This window comes from Peromyscus leucopus, chromosome 14, assembly GCF_004664715.2.
Source record: "Peromyscus leucopus breed LL Stock chromosome 14, UCI_PerLeu_2.1, whole genome shotgun sequence".
Classification (NCBI taxonomy): domain Eukaryota; kingdom Metazoa; phylum Chordata; class Mammalia; order Rodentia; family Cricetidae; genus Peromyscus; species Peromyscus leucopus.
Window position 1 is genome coordinate 3,792,992 of NC_051075.1, and position 24,718 is coordinate 3,817,709.

A 24,718-nucleotide genomic window follows, 5' to 3' on the forward strand; every position below is an offset into this window, starting at 1 on the left:
CTGCTGTGCACTGCACTAGCTGTAACCATCATCTCACTGACCACTGTCCACTGTGAAAGGAGCTTCTCTCAGCAAGGCTGAGAGTGGCAGCTTCTATCTCTTGTGGACCTCCCACACCCTACATCAATGTACTTTACCTTGGGTCAGCTCTTACTGAGCCTATTTTTCATAATTTTCATTCATATTTTTCCTTTACCTTTGAATTTCCAAGCTTCATTATTTTTTCCATATTGTAAGGGCCTATTGCTAAAGATACCACATAGACTAAGTCATGGGACATGTAAAAGTTAAGCTGGTAATGGCCATGAAGCTTCCCTCCTTCTACCTAGCTTTCATAGCACTGGAAAGTTCTATGTAGGCTTCTGGGAGGAAAGAATAAACAGTAGGTTTATTCAGCTATGTACCCTGGGATCTGTAATAGTGCCTGGCATGGCAAGATATGCCCACGTGTGCAGTAGTGGTGTGAGGGCTATGAGGTAACAGCTGCTTTCTGAATAAATTTAAAGCCCGCTCTACAGGAGGAAACACATGCCAGGTGCTATAAATCTAGCCCAGAACCCATAGACGGGGGTTCACATACCTTAAGGGTGAGCCAACTACTATATCCTGCCCAACGGACACAGTATCTAACTGCTCCCCAAACTCACATCTTTCTATAGTTTAATGCATAATCTTTCCATAGATAAAGTAACTCTCAGACCGCATCAGAAAATTTCCTTTGTGCAGTTGGCGGTGGTTAGCACAGATGTCACAACTGGTCAACATGCAGAGAACAAACGTTAGTGGAGTGTTCAGTCACAAGGGGACATTTATAGATCGCCCCACAAGGCCCTGCGAACATGGCTGAAGAGGGGACAAAAAGATTTTAAGAGCCAGAGTTCAAGGAGCTGTGTAATGAAACATACATTTTGAACACGACAGGACAGGATGTCGTTTCACTAATTTAGAGGGATTTTCCTAAACTAGTTGGAAACACCCTGTTTCTGAGGATGCGCACAGGCTAAAGATGTACATTGTGACAACAATCCAGTGTGTCATGCATGTGGACCTAGGTCCAATACTCTGGAAAGAGAAAGAGAGAGGAGCAGGGAGGGGCTGACTGTGAAGTATTAACAAACATTGCTGAGCACGCCGGTTACTGCACTGGGACGCAGTGGTCCCTGCAGGGTCTTTTATGCTTGACAATCAACTCTTCTGGGCTTAGATATATGTTGTTGCTGTTCTGTCTCTGCTCTCTCAATACTGCTGTTATTGTTAAAGGGAGGTAAATTTGGAGGAGGGTATTTTTTCTCACCTGATATTATCTAACTCAATGAATTATGATTTAAGCCAAGTCGAACACCCTCTCCTGTTTGTGTTCTGTCTTTTTAGAATTTCATGTATATGAATGCAAATAATCTTTCCAAAGGTAACCTTTTATATTTGCCATGATCAAAAATTCTTTGAGAACTGCACGGAATTGATGAACATCTAAAACATGTAGTGACACTTAGCCATATTATTCATTTGCAGACTAACTCGCAGGATTCACAGACTACCTAGAATGTCCATGCAGGGACCTGTGGATTCTGAATTGCTTTCTGGCTTACTTTTAAAGATATTCTTGGGGCTGGAGACATGCTTCAGAAGTTAAGAGCACTGACTGCTCTTTCAAAGGACCTGGGCTTGATTCCCAGCACCCTCATTGTGGCTTACAACCATCTGTGCCTCCAGATCCAAAGGATCTGATGCCCTTTCTGGTATCTGCAGCACCAGGAACTAACGTGGTGGGTAACATACATACATGCAAGAAAACACCCACATGTACGTACACAAAAAAGATTAAATTCAAAGAAAGAAAGGAGGGAAGGAAGGAAGGAGGGAGAGAGGGAAGGAGGGAGAGGGAAGGAGGGAGAGGGAAGGAGGGAGGGGAGGAGAGGGGGAAGGAGTAAGGGAAGGAAGGAAGGAAGGAAGGAAGGAAGGAAAGAATAGAAAAGAGATTCCCAAATATCTGAATAATCTGCAGATCTGAGACTTGTTACACCATTTCTACTATGAAATGCAGTTGATCAAGAATTGCTGAGGTCTCAAAATCATAACAAATAATGGCATTTCAAATACTTGATCAAAAACTACACAGAACATGTAATGATTTGACTTTGGTGAAAAAAAAAACTCATAAGATTAATTATATATACATGGAAGTAAATGCACTAGGTAAAGAAAATGAAGAAACGGTTGTATTTTTAAGCCAAAAACATTAAAACCAAAGCAAAGAACCAAACAACACCGTGTGTCATCCAGCAGCACTGCCATCCCAGCCACTCATTTAGACGTGTGGTTAAGAGTCCCCCAGTGTCCCGGGAAGACTCTCTTGTCCTGGCATCGCCATCCTGGCAGAAACACTGGGGTGACAATGGAATACAGAGGCCTTAAAGCCCCTTTGTTATGGTCTCCAGCCTACAGTGCACTAGTCCATGGTGAACATGGATGCCTGAGGAGAAGCTGCAGCCAAAGGGAGTGGAGCAGGGATGGCGTATGTAATAACTGATGGAACAGCTCATTCTTTTCATGTGTAAAAGAAATGTGGCAGCAGCCATGCTAGACTCTGAAGGTACAAAAGATGAGGCGGGTCGGGAGGAAAGAAGCCCCAGCCATGCATGCCTCTCCCAAGCTGGCCCTTCCTTCCTTTCTTTCTTTCTTTCTTCCTTTCTTCCTTTCTTCCTTCCTTCCTTCCTTTCTCTTTCTTTCTCTCTCTCTCTCTCTATCTATCTATCTCTCTCTCTCTCTCTCTCTCTCTCTCTCTCTCTCTCTCTCTCTCTCTCTCTCTTTCTTTCTTTCTTTCTTTCTCTCTTTCAGTCTCGGGTGATACCCAGTCTTACCAGGAGCAAGGGATTAGGCGTTCCATGAATGCCATGTGGAAAGAAAGCAACAGGTAAATAAAACACGCTTAGAACCCAATGCTTACCGCGTTCTCTGAATTCTCACGGTCTGTAGAAACAGAGTGAAGCGGCCAGTTGTGGAAGGAGGGAGAAACGCGGCCAGACTCTGTTAAAAGGCTTCAGGCTTTATAAGCACTTGGTGCCTTCATTTCAGAACCTTTTTGATTGTGTTTGTCTTCACACTAGGAAGTGATTTTTCTATATGTGTGGTCCCTAGTTGTGAGCCAAGGAACCAGGCTTCAGACCAAATATGCATGCTTAGAGTGTGAAAAAAAAAAAAAAAAAAAGACATTCAGAGAACACAGACAAAATTGTTTTGTTTTGTTTTTCATAGAAACTTTAGGTCAGAAATCAATCTTTAAATCCTTCCTGCCAGATGTCTGATAATTCATCTGAAGAAGACACATGCATTATTTTCTCAGAAGAGGAACTCACCACACATGCTCTACAGGCTCCCCTCTGAAGAGAAGGAAGCATGAAGGGTGGAGCTTCCCTGCAAGTGTATTCAGGAAGACTGGAGTGGGGCTGTGAGGTAACGACTCGGATGGGGATGGATGTGACTGATAACCTCAGACATCCAGTATAAAGACTGCGAATGTGGATGCATACTGACCAGACTACATTTTTAATGGATGTGAACTTAGCTGAATTTATTTTAAGGAGAAGAAATGCATTTTAAGTTTCTCTTAATAAAAACTCTATGAATAAAAGGGTTAAGCCTACTCACTTGTTTTATATTCTAACTGTACTATGCATAATCAATTAGGATGACAGATTGTGGCCCACTATTAAGAGGGCTGCAAGTAAGATAAAGTGTTTCAAATGATAAGAACAAAACCATTTTTGTCTAATCAAAACAGCCAAGAAATAACTTCAGTGCTACTGGAGGATCTCTATGTTTGAAATATGATCTAGTTAATATTCATAAAAATAATTATGTCATAAGAAATACTATCATAAAGATTTTCTTCAATTTTTTAAATAAAAAGGTAGTGCTTAAAAAATGCATAAAGTGCCTTTATGTATCCTATGTTCAGAAAATGCAGTATAAAAGGCCTGGACCATTTAAAGGTCAAGAACATATGTAGAGCAGAAATGTCATGGTAAAAAGATATTCCTTATTTGTTCATTTGTCCATTTACTCACTCATTTTACAGGAGTCATTTATTGGGTGTTGAATAGTCTTCTAGATCTTAAACTTGCTTAGTTGAACTTTGAGTAGTTTAATTAATATTGAAACTTTACATCTGGTGCTAATGAATTCTTCAGGAAGACATCCTCAACTTTCTCCAAAATTTATTCTCATGGAGGGCTTGGGAGAGAATTTAGTCAGTAAATCATTTGCCTGGCAACCATGTGGCCTGATTTTGATGCTTAGAAAAAATCCAGGCAAGGTGTTACACTTGTATTTCCAGGAGCAGGGAACTGGGACCAACCTAATCTACTCAGAGAGCTACATCTCAGTCCGAGACCCTGTCTCAAAATACAAACTGGACAATGTTGAGAAATGACAGCTGAAGTTAAACTCTGGTCTCTATACATATGTGCACACACACACAAGGACCCACATAAACGTGCAGCACATGTGTACATAGGCACAGACAAACAAAACAATCTCAATAATAACGAATTCCCATCGTTCTGTTAATTGGCTACAATCCTGGTCTAAGATACTGTAGTGTGGAATGTCTGATCATCTAGACCTCCATCTTCTGTGCTGGAAGCTAACATTCAGCCCTAGATCCACATCACATCTCACACTCTGGGAGTTAGAAATCTTTGCAAACTGGCTACCCAAGTAGCTAAAAAAAATTTCATTCTCAGAATACTGAATATTTGTGAATGACTGATGTGTTTTTGGCAAAGAAATGAATACTTCACTGAAGCACACTATATTCAGCAGTAAGCTACACTTAACATATGAAAGAAAAATTTCCATGCATTACATTTCAAAAGATTGGAAAGGAAAAGAAGGAAAAAAAACTCTTGTTATCTTGATTGCAACATGTAGCCTTGGCATCATCTAAATACCATCCATAGCTCTTGTAAAGCCCAATAAAAATGACTTTAAAACCAATATAATCTCCTATTTTAAATTTTAAAGATAACGATAAACTGAAATTCAGGAAAGTTATGAATAAAATATTCCTAAGGAAATGTGTCATACTCATCCCAAAATTTTGTTGTTACAAAAATTATTTCAATAAAATAATTTGGGAGAAAGACAAGATCGCTAAAAATAATTTCTTATCTATTCAGCAACTGATTTTGATTTGTTGTAATTTATAATATTATATTCAGTAACACTATTTATTTGACATGTTTCTTTACAATAATATCTATTAGGATGCTATTAAATTAAAAAATTTTTTGTGTTGTAAGTCCAAACTGAGTTTCAATGCTTAGTAGTGAAAGCAATTCTCAGTGAAAACTCAAAGTTCAAATATAGTTATTATAATTATATTTTCCAAACACAGATAGGAAGATGTGAATTCTTATAAGAAAACCTTAAACTTGTAAAAACCATATGGTAATCTTCATTACTAAAATGGGAATAAAATAATGAATTGTAATACATAAGAATTTAGCACATAGATTTCTACTTCCAATTATATCTATATCCAATTATATCTTAGAATTACATGGTTATTGCTATAAAGATAGAAAAATTACTAAATCAATATACAGGTATTATAGATGTACACTGACACTAACACATACAAGCAGCCAGGTTCCATTTAATAAGATTTTCCATCAATAATAAGCAATAAAGTGACAATAGACTCAAAACTGTGATAGAACTGAAGAATCCGTATCATCTAGTACTTTTTACAATATTCTGTTTTTTAACACAAAAAGATTTAGATACACAAATACTAACCATCACCCTACAGTTGCTTATAACACTTGGATTAGAAGTAGTACAGTGTACAGGCTTCTGGGAAATAAGCAAAAGCCTAGGCGTGTAGAAGTCTACACCATCTAGATTTGCATAACCATACTCTGTCAGGCCTAGACTACTATAATCACCTAATGACACATTCCTCGGTGTGAACCTTTATTGTGTGACACAAGACTGTTTATATATAAGGAGAAGTCTACTCTGATTGCTACCAAACTACACTGGGTAAGCTACAACAACCACTGAAAGGTTCTTTGTTTACCAGTGTGACCACAAAGCTTTTATGAAAATGCAAGGTGTTCAAAACTAAAGTTAGACAAAGCACAGGCTTCAGAATTTCAGTAATTTTCAGATAACCAGAGTTACTCAGGTGTTATTAAAAAAATCAAGAGTCTCATATACACATCTGCCTGCTTGACTCAGGGTTTCTGTCAAAGTACAAGCAAAGGTACACAGCCTTGTCTCACGATCTGTTTTAGGTAGGTTAAAAAGCCAAATCCTGAGGCTGGGGAGGTAGCTCAGGTGGCAATGCTTGCCTTGCATCTGAGGATCCCTACCTGAACTTCCAGAATGCATGTGGAAAAGCTACCTGCAATCATGCAGGCCTCTGACCCCAGCATTGGGCAAGTGCAAACAGGAGGAGCCCTGGAGCTTCCTAGGCAACCAGTTTAGAGAGTCAGCTAGCTCCAGGATCAGGAGGAGACATGGCATCAAAAAGTACGGTGAAGACAAATTAAAGAGGACACCAGTGTCAACCTCTGTTCTCCATATACACAAGAGTACACAAATGAACAAGTCCACACACACACACACACACACACACACACACACACAAGCACATACATGAACATGCACATGGACACACACCAAATTGTTAACATTGTTATAGGTATCAGAGACCAAATGAACAACCATGGTTTACAGATGCCAAGAAAAGAGACATCCATTGTAGTGGGTAGCTATTGACCTGGAAGTGCTACTCCCTTTCAGGCTTCCGGTAACTGTCATGCCTACGAGGCAGGGCCAAGAGAGGAGCCCTGAAGACCTGAGATCCGGGTGTGCCAGCTCTCTTGCTTCCTGGATCCCGGACACTGGAGCTAGGCCGAGCAGAGCTCTCCAGAGAACACCGCTGGACTGTGCCACACTTTCCCAGACCCTGTTACCTATCCCTTTACCTGTAAGTTACCCCACAAAATAAACCTCCCTTTGAACTATGTGGAGTTGCCTTGATACTTCCAGCAATAATCCATTTATTACTTGCCATCTCAGAGAGCAGAGCAAATTCTGGCCCCACACTCCTTGGAACCCCTTTCAGTTTTGTTGAAAATGCAGCCACACAGACCTGCTCTCTGAGACTACCTACATATGGATTTGGGCCCTTGGTGTTGGCTTTTCCCTGACCTTGTATGGCTGGGCTCTCTAGATGTCATGTCTACTTTGATATCTATAGATACTATTCAGTGACTACCACCGGTGAAGCTTTAAGGCATAAATACTCATTTTTCTTCCTGGCTTCCATGGCTAGTCCTATACTTTACTTGACGATGTTTGTGAATCTGACTCTTTTCTGTGAGTTAGTCTCAAACAACGTTTGTAACTGAGTAAGCAGTGTACGTACCACGCACCTCTCTTCCCTACTTCAGATCTCCTTAACCAGAATTGTTCCCTTCCTCCCCATACCTCCCAACACTCAAGAAGAATGTACTGGAAAGACATCAGTTTTGTCATTGTTTTAGGTTATAACCTGTGCAACTGTACAGCTGTTATATTCCAAAAATAAATATTTGAGTACATCGATGATTATGAATATACAAACTAAAGTATTAATCGCTCCAAAACCATTTTATTGAGTCTATCCTGTTTGCATTGTATGGGCTGTGAACATGGTCAAATACAGTCATTAAAATAGCTCCCTCCATTTCTTACAATCCATTCAACCATGCCTTCACTTAAACCAATAATGATTAATACACTTTTACATCACTTGAAATCTAACCTTTCATTTTGCCTTTTTTCATACACTGCCATCTGTCCACACTAAGTACTATGCTGAGCCTGGGAACCAACATGACATGTTTCCTAATAGATCTTGTGAGGATTTTAACTGAGATTGTACTGACATAATTCCATAAAGCACAGAAGAAATTAAAACGATGCTATTTTTAAGGTAGAGAATTTAATGGCTTGGAGAGTTAGTATAGAAGTGATACTTTCTATGGTCTAATATCACTCACCATGACTGTTGTATTATTATACATCAAACATTCATGTTTTCAAATTAGCCATTTTATAGTTATGAGATTAGTAGATTAATTTTTGAATAAGTAGCATTTAAAAATACAGCCTTTCTATTCATAAACACAGTACCTCTCAAATTTGATCATGCTCTCTTCTATGACTATCAATAAATTTGTATGCCTTTTAGAAGTTTCTATTGTTACCATATTGCTGTTAGTATTTCGGGCATTTTATTTTGCGTTTTATTTTGGTGCAAAGCAATCATTCCCATTTTTTAATGTAGTAGAGTACTGATCATGTAGCAAGCAATGAGCTCAACTCATTAGTTCCGTTAGCTTCTCTTCCTTTCAAATTCTTTTTGATTTTTATTAAGTATACATGTCTTGGAATGTTGACTAGCACATGCAGAGAAAACATTCCTTATGTTAAAGGGATTTTAGTGTTTTGGTTGGTGTTGTTTTTGTTTGTTTGTTTTTATCTGTATCGGTGTCATTTTGTTATGTATATCTGCATATCACTTATGTGCCTGGTGTCTACCGAAGCCAGAAGAGGGTGTCCAGTCACTTGGACCTGGACTTACAATTGGTTGTGAGCTGCAGTGTGGGTGCTGGGAATCAAACCCAAGTCCTCCGGAAGAGCTGCCAGCGCTCTCATCCATGGGGCGATCTCTCCAGCCTCGGTGTGTGTTTTGCTGTTAACACGAGACACAGGATCGATGGGATTGGAGCACCAACACTTACTTTCCCCTTCTATTTTTAGTTTGTAACAGGTTTACTAGGACAAGGTACTGAATTTTTTTAATGCTTTTATATAAGGTGATCACATTATGTTTTTCCCACCCAATCTAGAAAAGGAGCAGCATTCACTGGCAGACCTTTTCTTCAGTCACTGCTACGTTCCCAGAGTTGTCTCTCCCTGGAAATACACAAATGGCAAATGCTGTGTGGAAACTGGTCAAGTCCACCACTAGTCAGAGAAATCCATGTAAATACAGCAATACTGTAGCATTTTCTGTCACTCAATTTGGCAAAACTAGCTAAAGTCTGATGCTATCCAGTGTTGGCAGGGACGTGAGGAAGCTAATCCCACATACATGACTGCTTAAATACAAAGGTACTTTCTGCTCTGTGCCGGGTCAGTGTCCAGGGAAGCGGGATGGACAGTGGATAATTAAATGAAAAATGTCTCTCTGTCTACAAAACAACTTAGTATGTTTCCTAGTCATCTAAAATTGAATTCTCATAGGCTCATTGATCTTTATAGGCCAATGATGTGGAAAATTTTCCATTTAGGATGGGATCCCAGATAGTGACCCACACAGCCTTGTTTCTTTATATTTAAGTACCAGGTATTTGAGACTTATTTTTCTTCTTACAGTATAAGTTCAAGTAAGTTGGATACTCAGATAATTTTTTCTAACATCTCATATCAATGTTTCAGGAAATGAAACAAATGGGTAGTTCTAATGAGCTAAGTTGATAACACCTCAAATTAAAAAGCCCCAGGAAGCTGATTAAAGAAATTCTTCCTCTTTTATTTATCACAAAGGGATGAGAAACTTCCAAATCAAATAGCAGACAGCCCTTGATTTACCTCATCCCAATCCAAACATTATATCAGTTAAAGTCCTACCTGGGTATCATAAAGGTGAGAAAACACAGTTTCAGTATTCACAGTCCCTAAAAGGATGTCCAGGACATACACACTTCACCTGAGGTCTGCTCAGCCGACCTCAACACCTGTGTCGCAAACCTCCTTCCCTAGTCCACGCTTGATGCTGCAAACTAACTCAATTGTATGTACTTATGTGAACATGGCTCTGATTTAAGACTAAAAGCAAAAGGATGACCATAAAAACTGCACCCTTCCCAGCTGAGGGCGCTCCTTCCCTCCAGCATTACTCTCCCTTAGACTATATTATTTCAGTTCTCTCTGTAAATTGCTTCTCTTAGAAACTGTTATCTGTTTCTCTAACTACCTCATGATGTGAATTCCTTCTGACATTTTACTTTAGATTGTATTTTAAAATGACTGACACCCTTGCCAGTCTGTTTGCTTATTAAACTGTTTATATAAAGAACTTCTTTTCCTGCCTGATTGTTAAGAATAGGGCCAATTAAAAAATAACTGACTAAATGTGGGTGAGCTCTATTCTAAACAGCACTTTTAATGAAAGAATTATTTGAAATTGATACTATTAACAGAAAAATCCATTAACCTCTAAGTTTTTCTACATAAAAATATTGAAAGAAAAAAGTAGTAAATATGATCCTAGATCATATTTAACTACATAAGCATACACCTGTAATCATTTTCACAACAAAATTTATTCTTTTACTTGGATAAAAAAGTATGCATTCATATTCAGGCATTCTTAAATTAGCTATTTCACACTTTGCATTTTGAATGCAGAAATATATCTTAGGAAATTTCAATTGGCATTATTCATTGAAAAACCAAATTAAATAAGCATACATCCAATTTCATTTTATTCAGAACTGAAACATTTAAATGAATATGGTATGTGCGCACGTGTGTGTGTGTGTGTGTGTGTGTGTGTGTGTGTGTGTGTGAGCATGTGTTCAGATATTGAAGGATTTTTGTTTTGTTTTGTTAAAGCTAGGGTCTCGCCGGGCGGTGGTGGCGCACGCCTTTAATCCCAGCACTCGGGAGGCAGAGGCAGGCGGATCTCTGTGAGTTCGAGGCCAGCCTGGTCTCCAAAGCGAGTTCCAGGGAAGGCGCAAAGCTACACAGAGAAACCCTGTCTCGAAAAACCAAAAAAAAAAAAAAAAAAAGCTAGGGTCTCATTAAGTAGGCTTTCATGGAATAGGAATTGCTATGTAGAATAGGCTGACCTAGAACTCAGAGATCTGCCTGTTTCTGCCTCCTTAGTTCTGGGATTAAAGATATGTACCACCATACCTTAATCAAGGTCATTCTTAATTAATATTCTATAATAAATGATGAAAAACCCTAACTTCCAAAATATCTATATTTTTCAAATTGAGGGACACCAAGAAATTATTTTAGATACAAGATAAGAAATATTGTTTTTAATTATGAAATTTATCAGAACAGACTTGAAATAGTATTGTTCTCTCCAATCACTCATTCATTCACCAAAAACGGTCCCAAGGAGCGTTCCAGGCTAGGTACTGAAGGGTATAAAAAATCGAAAGAAAACACAATTCTCTTCTTCTCAGAGTTTTTAAATAAAACTAAATAGGGTATGGGGACAGATGTGCATTAAAATGTTACAATGTAAAACAGAATGGAAATGTTTGCAGAGGCTAATAAAGGACTGAGGAGGTGAAAAAAGCAAGAAATCTACATGAAGGGATAATCAGGGTCACAGGAGGAAAAGGGAAATGATGGCTGTGTCAGGTACTGGAAACTTTAAATAAGATTTGTAAGGAATAAGATTTTCCACCAATGAAAAGAAAAGTTACAGCTGGGACTGAAAAGAAAGCATTTCAGAAAAAGGAAATGTCTGTCTATCTGTCTGTCTGCCTGTGTGCGCACGTGCTACCTATTTATACTGACCAATAACACATCATCATCAACAAAAACACCCTTTAAAATACAACTGCAAGTACTACTAAATACTGATGGAATGAGACAAGTGTTTATGGAGTAAGTCAAGTGATATGAACTGTCTTCCTCAAACTCCCCTGTGAACCCACAAGCAATGCTGTCCAGGACTTTGTCTCAGTCCCGGCCTCTTGAAGCTGGAGAAGAGGAGAGCTGAGAACCTTGCCCTGGTTCTCACCTACAGGCTGATGCAGGCTTGCTCAGTTCCTCCAAGGCAGAGGTAAATAAACTAAAATAGCTTCCGAGCACTTTCTGCTCTGCTCCACTGCTTTCATTTCATTTGACCTAGCCCAACTGGAATGCCGAGGGAAAACCCCATGAGGTATCAAGCATGTGAGATAATGTGTCAGAACCTCAGAAATGTCTGTCTAGTGTGCATAACTATCACTGTTCCCCATTTGCAAGAAATCATAACATGTAAGGAAAATAGCTCTTTGTGTTCACTCATGGCTACCTCCATTTTAAATACATCTGTCACCTCCAAAAAATATTCCCTAGGTCAACTATTGTAATAATTTGTCACAAATCTAGCTGCATGCCAACAGAATGAAGACTGTGTACTCTAAACATTTTGTTTGGAAATTACAGTTCATCTGACAGGGATGCTGTGTGACCCATAACTGATCTGAATAAAACACCTGGCACAAGGCAAGTGCACAAATAAATGCCTCTGTAACTAGTTCTGTATTTTAGACTCTTTAGAAAGCATAAAACATTGTGCTTATGAGAACATATTTTGAGACTTATGCTTTAGCTACTAAAGACACACTGATTGTTTTCTTTTGGGGCCCCAGGAAAGAAGGACTCCTGGAGTCATTAAACTACAAGCTACAGTTCACATTGAACAGGCAAGAAGATTATGCTTAGATAAGATTACAGCTGAAAAGGACAAAGATGGGCCTTTCACAGAGACCCACAGCTGGCCACGGGACAGAGAATGAGAGAGCAGAATGTTCAGTCGTAAAGGGAACAGATGCACTGTCCCCTCTCCTCCACAGGCTCAGGGATGACTGTAGAAGAGAGGACAAAAGACTCTAAGAGCCAGAGGTGGTGCCTGACTACAAGACAGTGATCCTTCTGAGTACAGCAGGGTCCAGGACAAATGAGCTCCCAGTAGCTGTGACCAGCCCAGTAAGCCCCAGCCGGACCAAAGCCCAGTACGGAAAGGGGGTGAGGCATGAAATTCCACCCCATCCAAGGAACTATTAGCAATTGTTAGCTGCTGAGGATAAAGAGAGACAGTATTTTCTAAGAGCGTAGCTCCTGTGAAGTCGACCATACTTCAGTGGAAATCCATACATACAAAAAATAGCACAAATAGACTTGATAGAGGAAAACAAGCATACAGTTTGGTGGGAAAGGAGGGGGGTTAAATATGATCAAAGCCTATTTTATAACATTCTCAGAGAACAAATGAAGAGTAAAAACCAAGAAACAAGGAAAGGCAAGGGCTCAGCGGGTCACTGTCACCCCCAGAGCATAGCTTTTGTCCTTGTCTCATGAGCTGTCTTTGGTGAACGGAGAAAACCTTGGATAGCAGCCTTTCTTGGCCCCCTGGCCTACCTACAACTAATAACTTCCCCATCCCTTCCCAATGGCAGGGGTAGCTGGAGATTGACGCCGTGTGTGTCCTACTCCACAGCTGTGTCCTCTGTGGAGGGACTATTAGCTCGCACGTGCTTGGCTTTCAAAGATTTCCTACTGGAAAACAAGATGAGTAACTACTTCAGTGTGCTGTGTGTACACAAATACACATATATGTAAGGCAAACAGGCACTATAGCACTCATGTAGAGTTCAGAAAACAATGTATGGGAGTCACTAATCTCTTCTACCCCATGAGTCCTAGAGTTCCAATGCAGGCCATCAGGCTTTGTGGGAAGAACAGTACCCACTTGAAACATCTGTGCCCAATCTCAGCTTCTTGGAATATATTTTTGTTCCTGTATATTCCTTGTTGTTCGTTTTGTTTATTACTTTGCAAATTACTAATGGCCAGTGGATATTTTCATGTTGGATACAATCACAAAATACATTTTTAAAGAAAACGAGATAGTATTTATAATAAATATTATTCAGCTTATAAGTATGATGGTAAATTTTTTGTCAACCTGTACAGAGGGAACCGCTATTGAGAAATTACCTCCATCTGATTGGCTTGTGGACATGTTTGTGGCACATTTCTTGATTGTTCATTGATGTAGGAGTGCTCATCCCACATGAGTAGAACCATTTCTAGGCAAGTGGACCTAGACTACATGAGAAAGTTATGTGAGCGAGCCAGGGGAACATGGCAGTCACAGCAGCCTTCCTCCACAGTCTGTGCTGTGGTTCCTCCCTCCAGGCTGAGGTCCTGCCCTAGCTTCCCAAGATGATGGAATGTAACCTGTGAGCCAAATAAACCCTTTCCTCCTTAACGTGAGTGATCATAATCATGTCTATTCCTCAAGATTCCTATGTTACCATTCTTAAGCACTGTGACTCATGAAATAGATTAACATATTTTAATATCTTCATCATCTAGCAATGAGTTAGTTTAAATTAAGAACATAAAAATGCAAATTTCACAGATGAAAATCACATTTCTAATTTGAGAACAAAGTATCAATTACTCAGATCTGAATTAAGCAAATAGTTGAAATAAATTGTGAAATTTCTAAAATGCAATACTACTTGTTTTATTGCATTTGAAAGTTACTGGTTCATTAAATTAGTTATACCAGAACTTTATTCTTACACTGTTCATACAAAAATTTATATTTATGTAGTCCTCATTCTCTTAAATAAGCAATTTAAATCAATACAGCTTATCTCTTGTGGCTCTACTTTATATAATGTTGCAATAAAGTTGAAAATACAGATAACATTTTATAGGTACCATAATTTACTATTGCATAATATAAATACACATTCATTTACACTCATTGTTTATATTAATTGTGCCTTTAACATAGCATTCAATTATACTTCACTTCTTAACCCAGTCTCCAGGGTTTTAGAAATCAATCTAGTAGAGAAACTGAAAAGAATTTTAGATTTTCTAATTCAAAATGGATTAATTTTTAAATAACAAAGTCATTTTTGCAGAGTTAATGAATGTGTGTGCACACAGGTGTCCATGCATGTGCGTGTATGTGCATGTGTGTGTGTGTGCACACATGTGTGTGCATGTTTGTGTATGTGTGCTTGTGTGTGTGCACTTGTGTGTGTATAATGCTTTGCTCACAGGAAGGGTCAAGAGCCCTGAGGAGTCTGTTCACATGAGTGATATTAACACCAAACAGAGAGCTTAGCAATGTCTGTTCTAAAAATAAACCGTGTGTGTCTTGTTGTCATCATCAACCAGAGGCTCTGTGCTCTGTGACAGAAAGCATCAAGGCTGTCTCTTTGCCTTCCTACAAGCATTACACACTGAGACCCAAAGCCTTCTCCTGTCCCCCAAGGTGGCAGAGATAAAAAGAACTCTGCAGCCACAGAAGCTCGCGTTTCAGCAGCAGTATTGCCCCTTAAGCAGAGTTATCATGTTGTTTGACAGCAGGAAGGGATATGTGGTTTCACTTGAATGTTATTCTCCTTTATTTAAACTACTAGAAATAACACAAAAATGACAGAATGCTCTTTCTATAAATAATCATTCCAGTGTAGAGTTATATTAGGAGGTAACTCAGATGGCATGATAACGCCTAACAGGCTAATCTTAGACCTGCAATGCCATCAGATAGAAATACCCAGGCTAAGAATAACGGACCCAAAGGACTCAGCTTGTTAAGGAGAGCACTGACAGGCAGGCATCTGCAGGTTCTATGCATTTAATGATCTCCTGAAAGGATCTTCCCCCAGGAAGGCAATAAACTACATTGGTTCTTAACATGATAATCAATAATGCCTTCAAATTTTATTGATTCAGAAAGATCACAGAAGATTCTCATAGCAAATGAAACTTTTAAAAAGTTGTTAGAAATCAAATAGTTGTTTTTTTTTTCACAATTTGTTCAGCATCTAATTTCTAATATTAAGATTAAACCACCTATGTAACACACAATAACATTTAATGAAGGAAAAATCTAACTCAAGATAAAGTAAATTATATGATCATGGTAGCATGTAAATGCATTCAACTTCATTGAAGGAGCCCAAATTGGAGACCTAAATCTATATCTCTACGTCTATATTTATAATACATATAGACAGATGACAGATAGATACAGATATTAAGTGAAATTTGAATTTTGGTAGCCAAATCTTTATTTTAACTCAAAAATTTCATGTTACAAATTAAAATCAGCATTTGAATGGATCCCATGATTCTAGGTAAAGATAAGGGTGAGCATAATTCAGACTCTTCGGTAAAAGGAAATGAACGCCATAGTGTTAGTATTTCCAAAAATGACCTTTCACTGTTAGAACACACCAGTATCAACATGTCGGTGTAGAATGGCTAACTCTCTCTCAATAGCATTTGTGACATACTGAGAAACAGATGTAAAATGCACTGGGATGGTGGTTCTGCCCAAGACCCTTGGCGCAGAACCCTGAAGGTTCCCTTATCTCTTCACAGTGATGAGTCATGTTGACTCCTTCCAATTTTAACTATCTAACACTGAGAACGTAATCCAGAACGGCTTTTAAGATGTTGCCTATTTCTATACCCTGAAGCTACATTTTTTGCATCAAGCAGATAGGACTGAAATTACCCTCTAATAAATATTTTTCTTTTTGGGAAAAGTGGCAGGAGTGAGTGAAAACTAAACTCTGCCATTTTCCCCCAAGGGACCATAAGGGCCTTCCTTACCTCTAAACTGATTTCCTCAGAAGTAAACTATGAAGAGGACTGCACACCTCATTAAACTGTGAGGTAAAAGACAAAGCATCAGCCAGTATAAAGACACATAAAACCATAGCTGTTATATCAATAAGAACTCAAATGTGAGGGAAAAATAATATCACTGACCCCCTCGATAGCAACAAACTAGAAAATAGAGGTGGAATATGAACTTTTGAGCACAAAACATGAGCACAGTGGCCGGGAGTGACAAGTTTGGATTCAAAAGATATGCTTGAGGGCTGCCACGGTGGTTCAGTGGTTAGAGTGGTTGCTACGCAGGCATGGCAGAGTTCCTTCTCTAGAGGTCACAGGAATGGAGAAAACAGAATTCCAAGTCTTGTCTTCTGACCTCCACACTAGTGTCATGGCACATGTGGAACCACACACCACACACACAAAATCAACTAAAATCAATTGGAATTCTGTCTGCAATCTGATGTTAAAAGCTTTGTGAAGACTGAAGTCTAACCCATTGAATTTGCCGGTTCATCTCCTGCTAGTCCCCTAGCTGATGGCTCCCTGAAAGCTTCCTGGGAAAATATGTATTTTAGTAAGGCAAGAATTCACAAACCATAATGTCATTTAATGAATTTTTGTTGTTGCTGTTGTTTGTTTTGTTTTTAACTTTGGGTTTGTTTTTGTATTTTAATTTGGATTGTTTGAACTTTAATTTTAAGTTTCAAATTTTGAATCAACTTCCTGTCACTCTCTGTATCTGATCTATGTTTGGAATGCCATGCTTTACACACTCATCAAAATTTACCTCAAGCAAACTGAAAATAGCATCCTCATGGTGGCAACGGGGTCGATCATGAACAAAAATTATGAAGTTGGAATTTTCTCAAAGAAGTGGTAGGCCAGGAGGAAAGGAAGGAAAATAGCATTGTGGGTGTTTCCAAACTTCAGCATGCAAAACATTCAATCATATGCAAATGACTAGCTATACTCTGTGGTTTAGCGAATTTCTTTCTTCCCTAAAAGGAGTTTTTTGAATTTAGTTATTAGGTATTTTTAAAACTTTGTGCATAAAAGACCCATGATTTGCCTTACTATGGATGAGTTATCAATACGATAATGAGTGGAAAATAAATTCTTACAAAAAAATGTAAGAATTGCCTAGAATTTGGTTCATTAACTATAGAAGCTTAAATTCTGAAAATATTTGAGACAGTGGTTAAATGTTTAAATTAAATTTGATTGATGCAAGTGTGTTAGGTGATGAAACTCATCTAAGAACATGGGTGTTTAGTGACCTTCTCCTTCCTTACTGCAAACCTCCTGTAATTCTTAGTAGCCAAGACTCCCTGTACACCACACACCACACACCACATACACCCTAGCACTTCAGTGTCCCCTCAAGATCAGGTAAAAGCTTGACAGAGCCATGCAAAATGGGATGCGGAATGTTTGCCAACTTAGCTATAAGTTTTTAACTTTTGTTTTGTTTAAAACAGGGTCTCACTCTGTAGGTCTGGAACTCACTATATAAGGCAAGTTGGCTTTCCAAGGGCCATGTCTCTGTGCATGAGCTATATTTTTCTTAAAGATTTTAAAGGACATTTTCATGGGCTTTTATCTCAATTGAATTATTTTCAATATATCACAATTCAGAAGAAAATCCAGTTATTCTGAAACATAAACATGTTCATGATTCTCAAAACACAGTAATTATGAGAACCTGTTGGCAAAGTTACTGTTTGTTAAAGATCATCTTTCATACTCTAAAAACAACCCTGTATCTTTCTTTTGTTTTCCTGAGAATTAAAGCCAAATACTTTGCCTAACCTAGAAAAATTCTCTACCATTAAATTACATCCCAGACATACAATTCTTTTATGCTGAAGTGTCTCTGAAGTTTTTATATCCATCAGAATCAGTGTTGAGGGAATACACTATTCAGGTTCATAAATAAATGCTTATAGTGCATCATATAACAATGTTGGGTTTCCTCCTCAAAAACAGTGATTTACAATCAGAGCAGAGCCAGTTTCCCTCCACAAGTGTGTGCCTCAGTCTCCCACTGGGCTCTAACAATGTGTAGTATCAGCGAGGCCACTAAGAAATCCAAATCACGTTAAACAGATATTATGTCATGAAAATAAATCTGCACTACTATTCAATGAACTATGAGAAGCATAGTTCATTCATATACTAAAATGCTTATAGTTCTAAACCTAAAGATAAATTTGCAAAGAAGATATTTTCTATCACCAACATATGCATTATGGCAAAACCTGGTGGGGTCCAGCTAGTCCCCATTCTTCTGTGGCTTTTTCCTCCCAGCAGAAACCTTAACTAGGTCCAAGTCTGCTTCCTTCAAGGTTTATGCTTAGCCTATATTCTACTCAACAACTGGATGAAAAATATGCAGATGATGCCACATGGCCAATAAATTATAACAGATGACTACTGAAGAAGTTCTTGGTGATATTCTTGTTAAATAAATTGTTTGTTAAATAAAATCAGACATAAGGAGGGTTCACACATGTAACACCAACATACAAGAGGCTAAGGAGGCAGGAACTTGGATTCTAAGCCTGTCTGAGCTACATAGCAAGAACTTGTCTGAAACCTGGAAAGGGGAGGAGGAGACAGAGAGAGACAGGGATCAATGGTGTGGGCTGAAGAGATGACTTAGAGGGTGAAGTTCAAATGTGAGAACATTAATTCAGATCCCAAGAAACCTGGGCACAACAGAATCTCACAGCTATAACCCCAGTGTTCATACAGTGATCCAGGAGGTGGAGCTAGGACAGTCCATGGACACTCATAGAGCAGTCTCTCAGGTGTACATACGGCAAACAACAAAGAACCCCTGTCTCAAACAAGGGGAGACTGACAGAAAGACACCCTCCTCCTCCCTCTTCCTTTTCTTCCTCCTCTTCCTTTCTTCTTCTTCTGAAACAGGATATCACTATGTAGCCCTGGCTGTCCTGAAACTAACTGTGAAGACCAGGCTGGCTTTGAACTCACAGAGATCTGTCTGCCGCTGCCTCCAAGTGCCGAAAATAAAGGTGCATGCATGCCCCTACATCCAGTTTCTTCTTTGCTTTCTAATATTGAATATTGGGTCAGTTTGATATGATTCCCTGAGTCCCACTGAGTTCTTTCTTCCCAGGTGCAACCTTAGCCTGTAGTTGCCTACCTAAAACCCTGAAGAACTGTTTCTGGTTCAATAGCCCAATGAGACTGTCTAGAGCAGTTGCATCAAATTTCCCAAAAGATGAGGAACTCTTTCAACCTGCAGTACTTTTATTTTTTTCAATGATCTTTTCTTGCTTCATTTTTGCAATATATACATATACATAACACACAGTTTTGAAATATTAACTTCTGGGGCGCAAACAGCCATTTCAATTGTTGACCTTTGTTTGTCGTTCAACCCTGCTAACTTTTCTCTACGTACATTAGCCCACTTCCCTTTTTCAAACCTTTCCCCTCTCAATTTCTTGCGTTAATGATGAATTTTGTTCTATAATTATCATGTGTTTGTCATTCTCAGGTGATCTCACTGGGACACAAATCTCCCTTTCCATCTCATTCTATAGTTTAACCAATCTCATCTTTGAGGTATTGTTTTATGGAATTTATGCTCTTACCAAGGTGTGCAGTTTCCAGAAAGCAATTTTTAGACCATATCATTGGCTCAAAAATTTGAAAATTTCCTTTTTGGTGCAACCCTAAGATCAGTTGGGCAGGAACTCCCTGTTAAGAAGCTCATCTAGGGCATTACTTGAAGGCCTGTGCCTCTCTAGAGCGGCCAGGCAGGAATCCTTCCCCAGTTCACCAGCTTTGCTTGCATAATTTCTTCTCCTATGACTTGTTCATGTGGGAGAAGAAGGATACCCTAAAATGCTGAGATTATCACTCAGTTTGCTACTCTCCAGATTTGAGAATACTGGAATTCTTAGGAACTTGTTAGCTTACCAGTAAAATTCTAAGAGTCTTCCTTGGCTAGTTACTGGAGGCATGCCACATATCATTTTGTGTGTGTGTGGTTACTGTTGAATGCCATGTCTAGTGGGTTATGTTTGTTTACCAGCTTATACCTTTATGGGGCCCACTTCAGTAGCCACCAGTGGTCAGGAACTATGTCTGCAGTACATCTTCCCATCGATTGTCTCCAAATTCAAATTCATCATTTAGAATACTTTTTAAATTCAGAATTTTGCATTCTTTCAGACATCCGAGGGCTTTGTATGTTCTTACTGAATGGACACATTTCTCATTACATTACCTGCATGACCCTCAGAAACGTGACACCCTTACTGTGCCCCTGTTACCAGCAGCCTTACTTATGAATCATTTTATTTTTTAGTCCCATCAAATATTCCAACTGATAATAGACTCAAAGGTGAGATGGCATGAGTTAGAAAATAGCAATTATAGGTCATACAAGAAGTGATTCTTACACAATGGTAGCTTTCACAGATATCCTCATAGTTAGAGTCTACTTTTCAATAGACACAGTTGACTATTGGATCCAGAATAGTACATTCCCTCAATAAAACACACCAAGAGACAATAGACTCTGGAAAGGTGAAGACACATCTTAATTTAAAAAAAAAAACTCAAAATTTATGCTTAAATGTTTTTTATATCATTAAAAATCAGACTACATAGTGATTTTTCTTTATTTTAATTATATCGGACAGCAATTCCTTCATAAATTGTCCAACCCTGAGTGGACATCCCTGCTGTCCAACATGGTAGGCAATGTGCCTGGCAACAGGAAAATACCCCTCACTGTGCCAACTCCTGCTGACAGACCTGAGTCAATATTTGTCCGTGGTCCAAACACACCACAAAAGTAGATGGAGATGCACCTGGTAACATTTGTCACCTTTAATGGATTTCAAAATTCAATATTGTAGAATACTTTAAACTAAGACATTAGCAGACCATGTGATACATGCTGACCATTTAACTTCTACTTAATGTTTAGCCTGACCATCATTAGGAAAATATGCAATTATATACAGCAGTTGCAACCCAATGACCTATAAGTTCTCTGCATAAAAATAATGTACTTTAATACATAAGATTTAATATAACAATAGCAACAACAAATACTATCTTGAGACATTGCTATCACAACTGCATGATAAAACTAACTTTTAAAAATAACTAAATTCAATAAGTATCTATCAGAGTTTCACAGTTTGAGCACATACTCTCCAGCCTCTTTGTGATTATTATATTATGAGATGTTTCACAGAACACACACATACGAACCTACTCTGATACATAGTGATAATTCACACAAGGAAAAGATTTCATTCTTATGAAAGAAAGATACTCAAAGAAATATCAGATTTGTAAGGAAATTAACAAAACTTGATTATGGAACAAAAATATATTTCCTCATGGGCTATCCAACTGTTCTGGATTGTTTGGCAAGACGGGAGAACTGTGTTTGTCCACTTGAAATAGTACCAACATGCACGACACTTTGCAGATGTGGCTACACATGTGAACCCATGGGAATGCCTAGAGACCAGTGGATGCACGTTATCTGTGATTATGCGAGGATGAGCAGGTCAGCTCACAACTAGCTGGCATCAGGCCCATGAACAGGAGTCCTCGGACAGCCCTCCCCCTGCCAGCACTGCCGAGGCGGCGGTCCTATTGGCCAGTCACTAGACACTTCTGATCCTGGAAGCAAAACCAGGTCAGTGGTCCAAGAGATGAAAGCAAGATCTGTAACTCTATCAAGACAAACACATCTCTAATTTAGTAATGAGTCCAAAGGAAAAGAAAATAACCTGGCGAAGGCTCACCAGTACCAACCATCTACTCTCTACTTCTACCACTGTGGGGCTAAGTTTGCTGAGGGTACAACAGCTGAGGTGATTTGCAAACCAATGAAAAGAGAAGCATCAGGGGCAGAATCCAAGCTTTGTGTCTTGGAAAAATGTGCTTGGTTTCTCTGTGATACGGAACCAGTGCTTCAGAAATAAAATGCATAAAAAGATTGGGCAAATGAAATTTAAAGTTTATGCTTATCAAGCAAAATAAAATACCATAGTGCTTCATAAGAAGGATGTAATTAATGTTCTTTCTAACTTTTACAAACAAGAACAACTTCCCTGTTTGTACCAGACAGACCGCTGGGCCGACGCGGAGCTACACCACTCCTCTTCGTTTATAGCTGGTGCCTGGATACGGCCGCAGGTGGGACTAGCAGCAAGGCAATCTCAAGGCTTCGAGTTTGCAAACCTTGTTATGCTGCATACTAATCTTTCAATGTCAGGTAAATGAGGGTTGGGATTTGAGTCAAGTTGAATGATTATGAAGTCATGGAAAAAGAGCAACTCTTGAAAACACACTTGTGGCCAGCCCAGTGTCGCTAAAAGTTTTTACTTGCAAGACATGACTGTGTTTCTATTTTCTCAAAGAAATATAACATTGTACACAGAGATGAAGACTAAAAGGGTATTATGGTACTGAAGAGATAGTTGAAACAGTTATTTCTAATGTGTTCAGTGATACTTCTTCACAAATGCCATGCTAGGTACACAGTTGTAGCCCAGGCATACCTGCTGGCTCCTCCCTGAGCGCTTGTCCACTTCAACCCAGAATAACAATAAACCACGGATGTTCTGGCAAGTTCACTTTTGTTAAATAGAGACCGCTCATGAATATGATTTCTGTGACATTGGTGTAGAATGCAAAATTTTACAAAACTGACATTTCATTAGGATTCCATAAAAAGACTGGGTAAACAGAGGGTCTGCAAAGCATCTCACTGAGCAGAGCTTCACACAGAACTGGCTTTAAACAGGACCCACAGAGGGGAATGTGTGCAGGCACCGACGCCAGCTTCATGCCAACCTGTGGAATATTCCTTCCCCACTGAAGTGTACTAAGTAAGGGCTGTTTTATATGACAGCATTATTGAGGATCTAGGCAGTGATCTGGAATGAATATGAAGCCCACAGTGGGACACACAAGCACCAAGGAGGAACTCTAAACCAGTTTAGCCTACAGCATTGGGAGAAGGGCAGGAGCAGGGTGACAAAAGCCTTATGAACTAGTTAACTAGTTAACTAGAAAACAAGTAACAAAGAGCAGTAATTAAAGTCGATCGGACTGCCTGGAGAGGATGTACTTTTAATAGAAGTAACTGAGAAGTGGTCAGACCCGTCTCCCCTCAGGACAGCTCTGAGAGCTCAAACACGTCAGAACAACTACCAACTAGAATTTGACAAAGCATTGCACCTGCTTCTAACACTTCTCTCTCTCTCTCTTTCTCTCTCTCTCTCTCTCTCTCTCTCTCTCTCTCTCTCTCTCTCTCTCTGGCTGTATGCATGCATGCATGCATGCATGAGTGTGTGTGCCACAACACCTGCCCGGCAATGCCAGACACCCAAGTGTTTGGGGATAAATTAAAATAAGCATCTGGAAATAATTCTATTTCATCCAAAACAGATTCACTTCAAGCTTGAGAGAAAAAGCCACATTAGGGAAAGAATAAAACTACCTGAGAACTCCTCAGACACATACTTCAGAAGGTAGGTCTATAAATAGTTGTGCTGTGTGTGCACCCTGAAAACATAAAATCATCTGGCTGGCTGAAGAAGCCCCACCGTGAACTTAAAGTCCCACTAGCATATGTTTACAGTCAGCACAGGTCTCCTTCTCTAGTTGCCCAGTAAGGCAAACACCTTCCTTTTACTTAAGTCTTCTTGCATCAGTAGCAAAACTTTGCAATTTCATTCAGAAGCAGCCTTCCCTAGACACACTTAGAACATGCAGGGGAAGGGTAAAAGGAAGGATCTAAGTTAAACCTTTCAATAGCACCAAGGAGAAAAACATCAACATCACACCGAAAAAGCAATTCCTTAAGCAAGCTGCTTTCCCTTCATTTCCCTACCAGCCTGCCCTCCAGCCTTTTCAAAAGGAAAACAAACATGCCAGCTATAAACGAGATCATACCTGAGCTGATCATACTGTGCATTCTCTGCTGAGCCAAGAGCTGCTCTCGTCCGGCCACTCCATCTGAGGAAACACAGGAGTCACTCTCGTAAATTGTCTGCAGCATACTCCAGTCACTCTTACTTCAGCACCATGAAAGATTCATCACTGCTCGGTGCTCTGGTCCCAGGAGCTGCCCTGACTGGTCCTCCCTCCTCCCCAAGGAGAAACAGCAAGCAAGCAGAGGATCAACTTCCACAATGATTTCCTTTCTGCTCAGATGGACATACCCTTTTAAAAAAAAAGAGACCTGGGCTTTTCCCCC

The 24,718-nt window shown here is 39.3% G+C and overlaps 1 protein-coding gene across 23 annotated transcripts in view; it reads right to left on the reverse strand.

Moving 5' to 3' along the window:
* Nucleotides 1-24,718, reverse strand: part of Hdac9 (histone deacetylase 9) — an 848,903-nt gene that overhangs the window by 444,995 nt on the left and 379,190 nt on the right. For 22 of the 23 annotated variants that reach the window (XM_037210966.1, XM_037210967.1, XM_037210965.1 and 19 more), the window contains one exon: nucleotides 24,415-24,477. The exons of the other annotated variant lie outside the window; for it this stretch is intronic. In XM_037210966.1, the coding sequence (XP_037066861.1) occupies nucleotides 24,415-24,477 (63 nt within the window). The remainder of the gene's footprint in view (nucleotides 1-24,414; nucleotides 24,478-24,718) is intronic. 23 annotated transcript variants of the gene reach the window in all.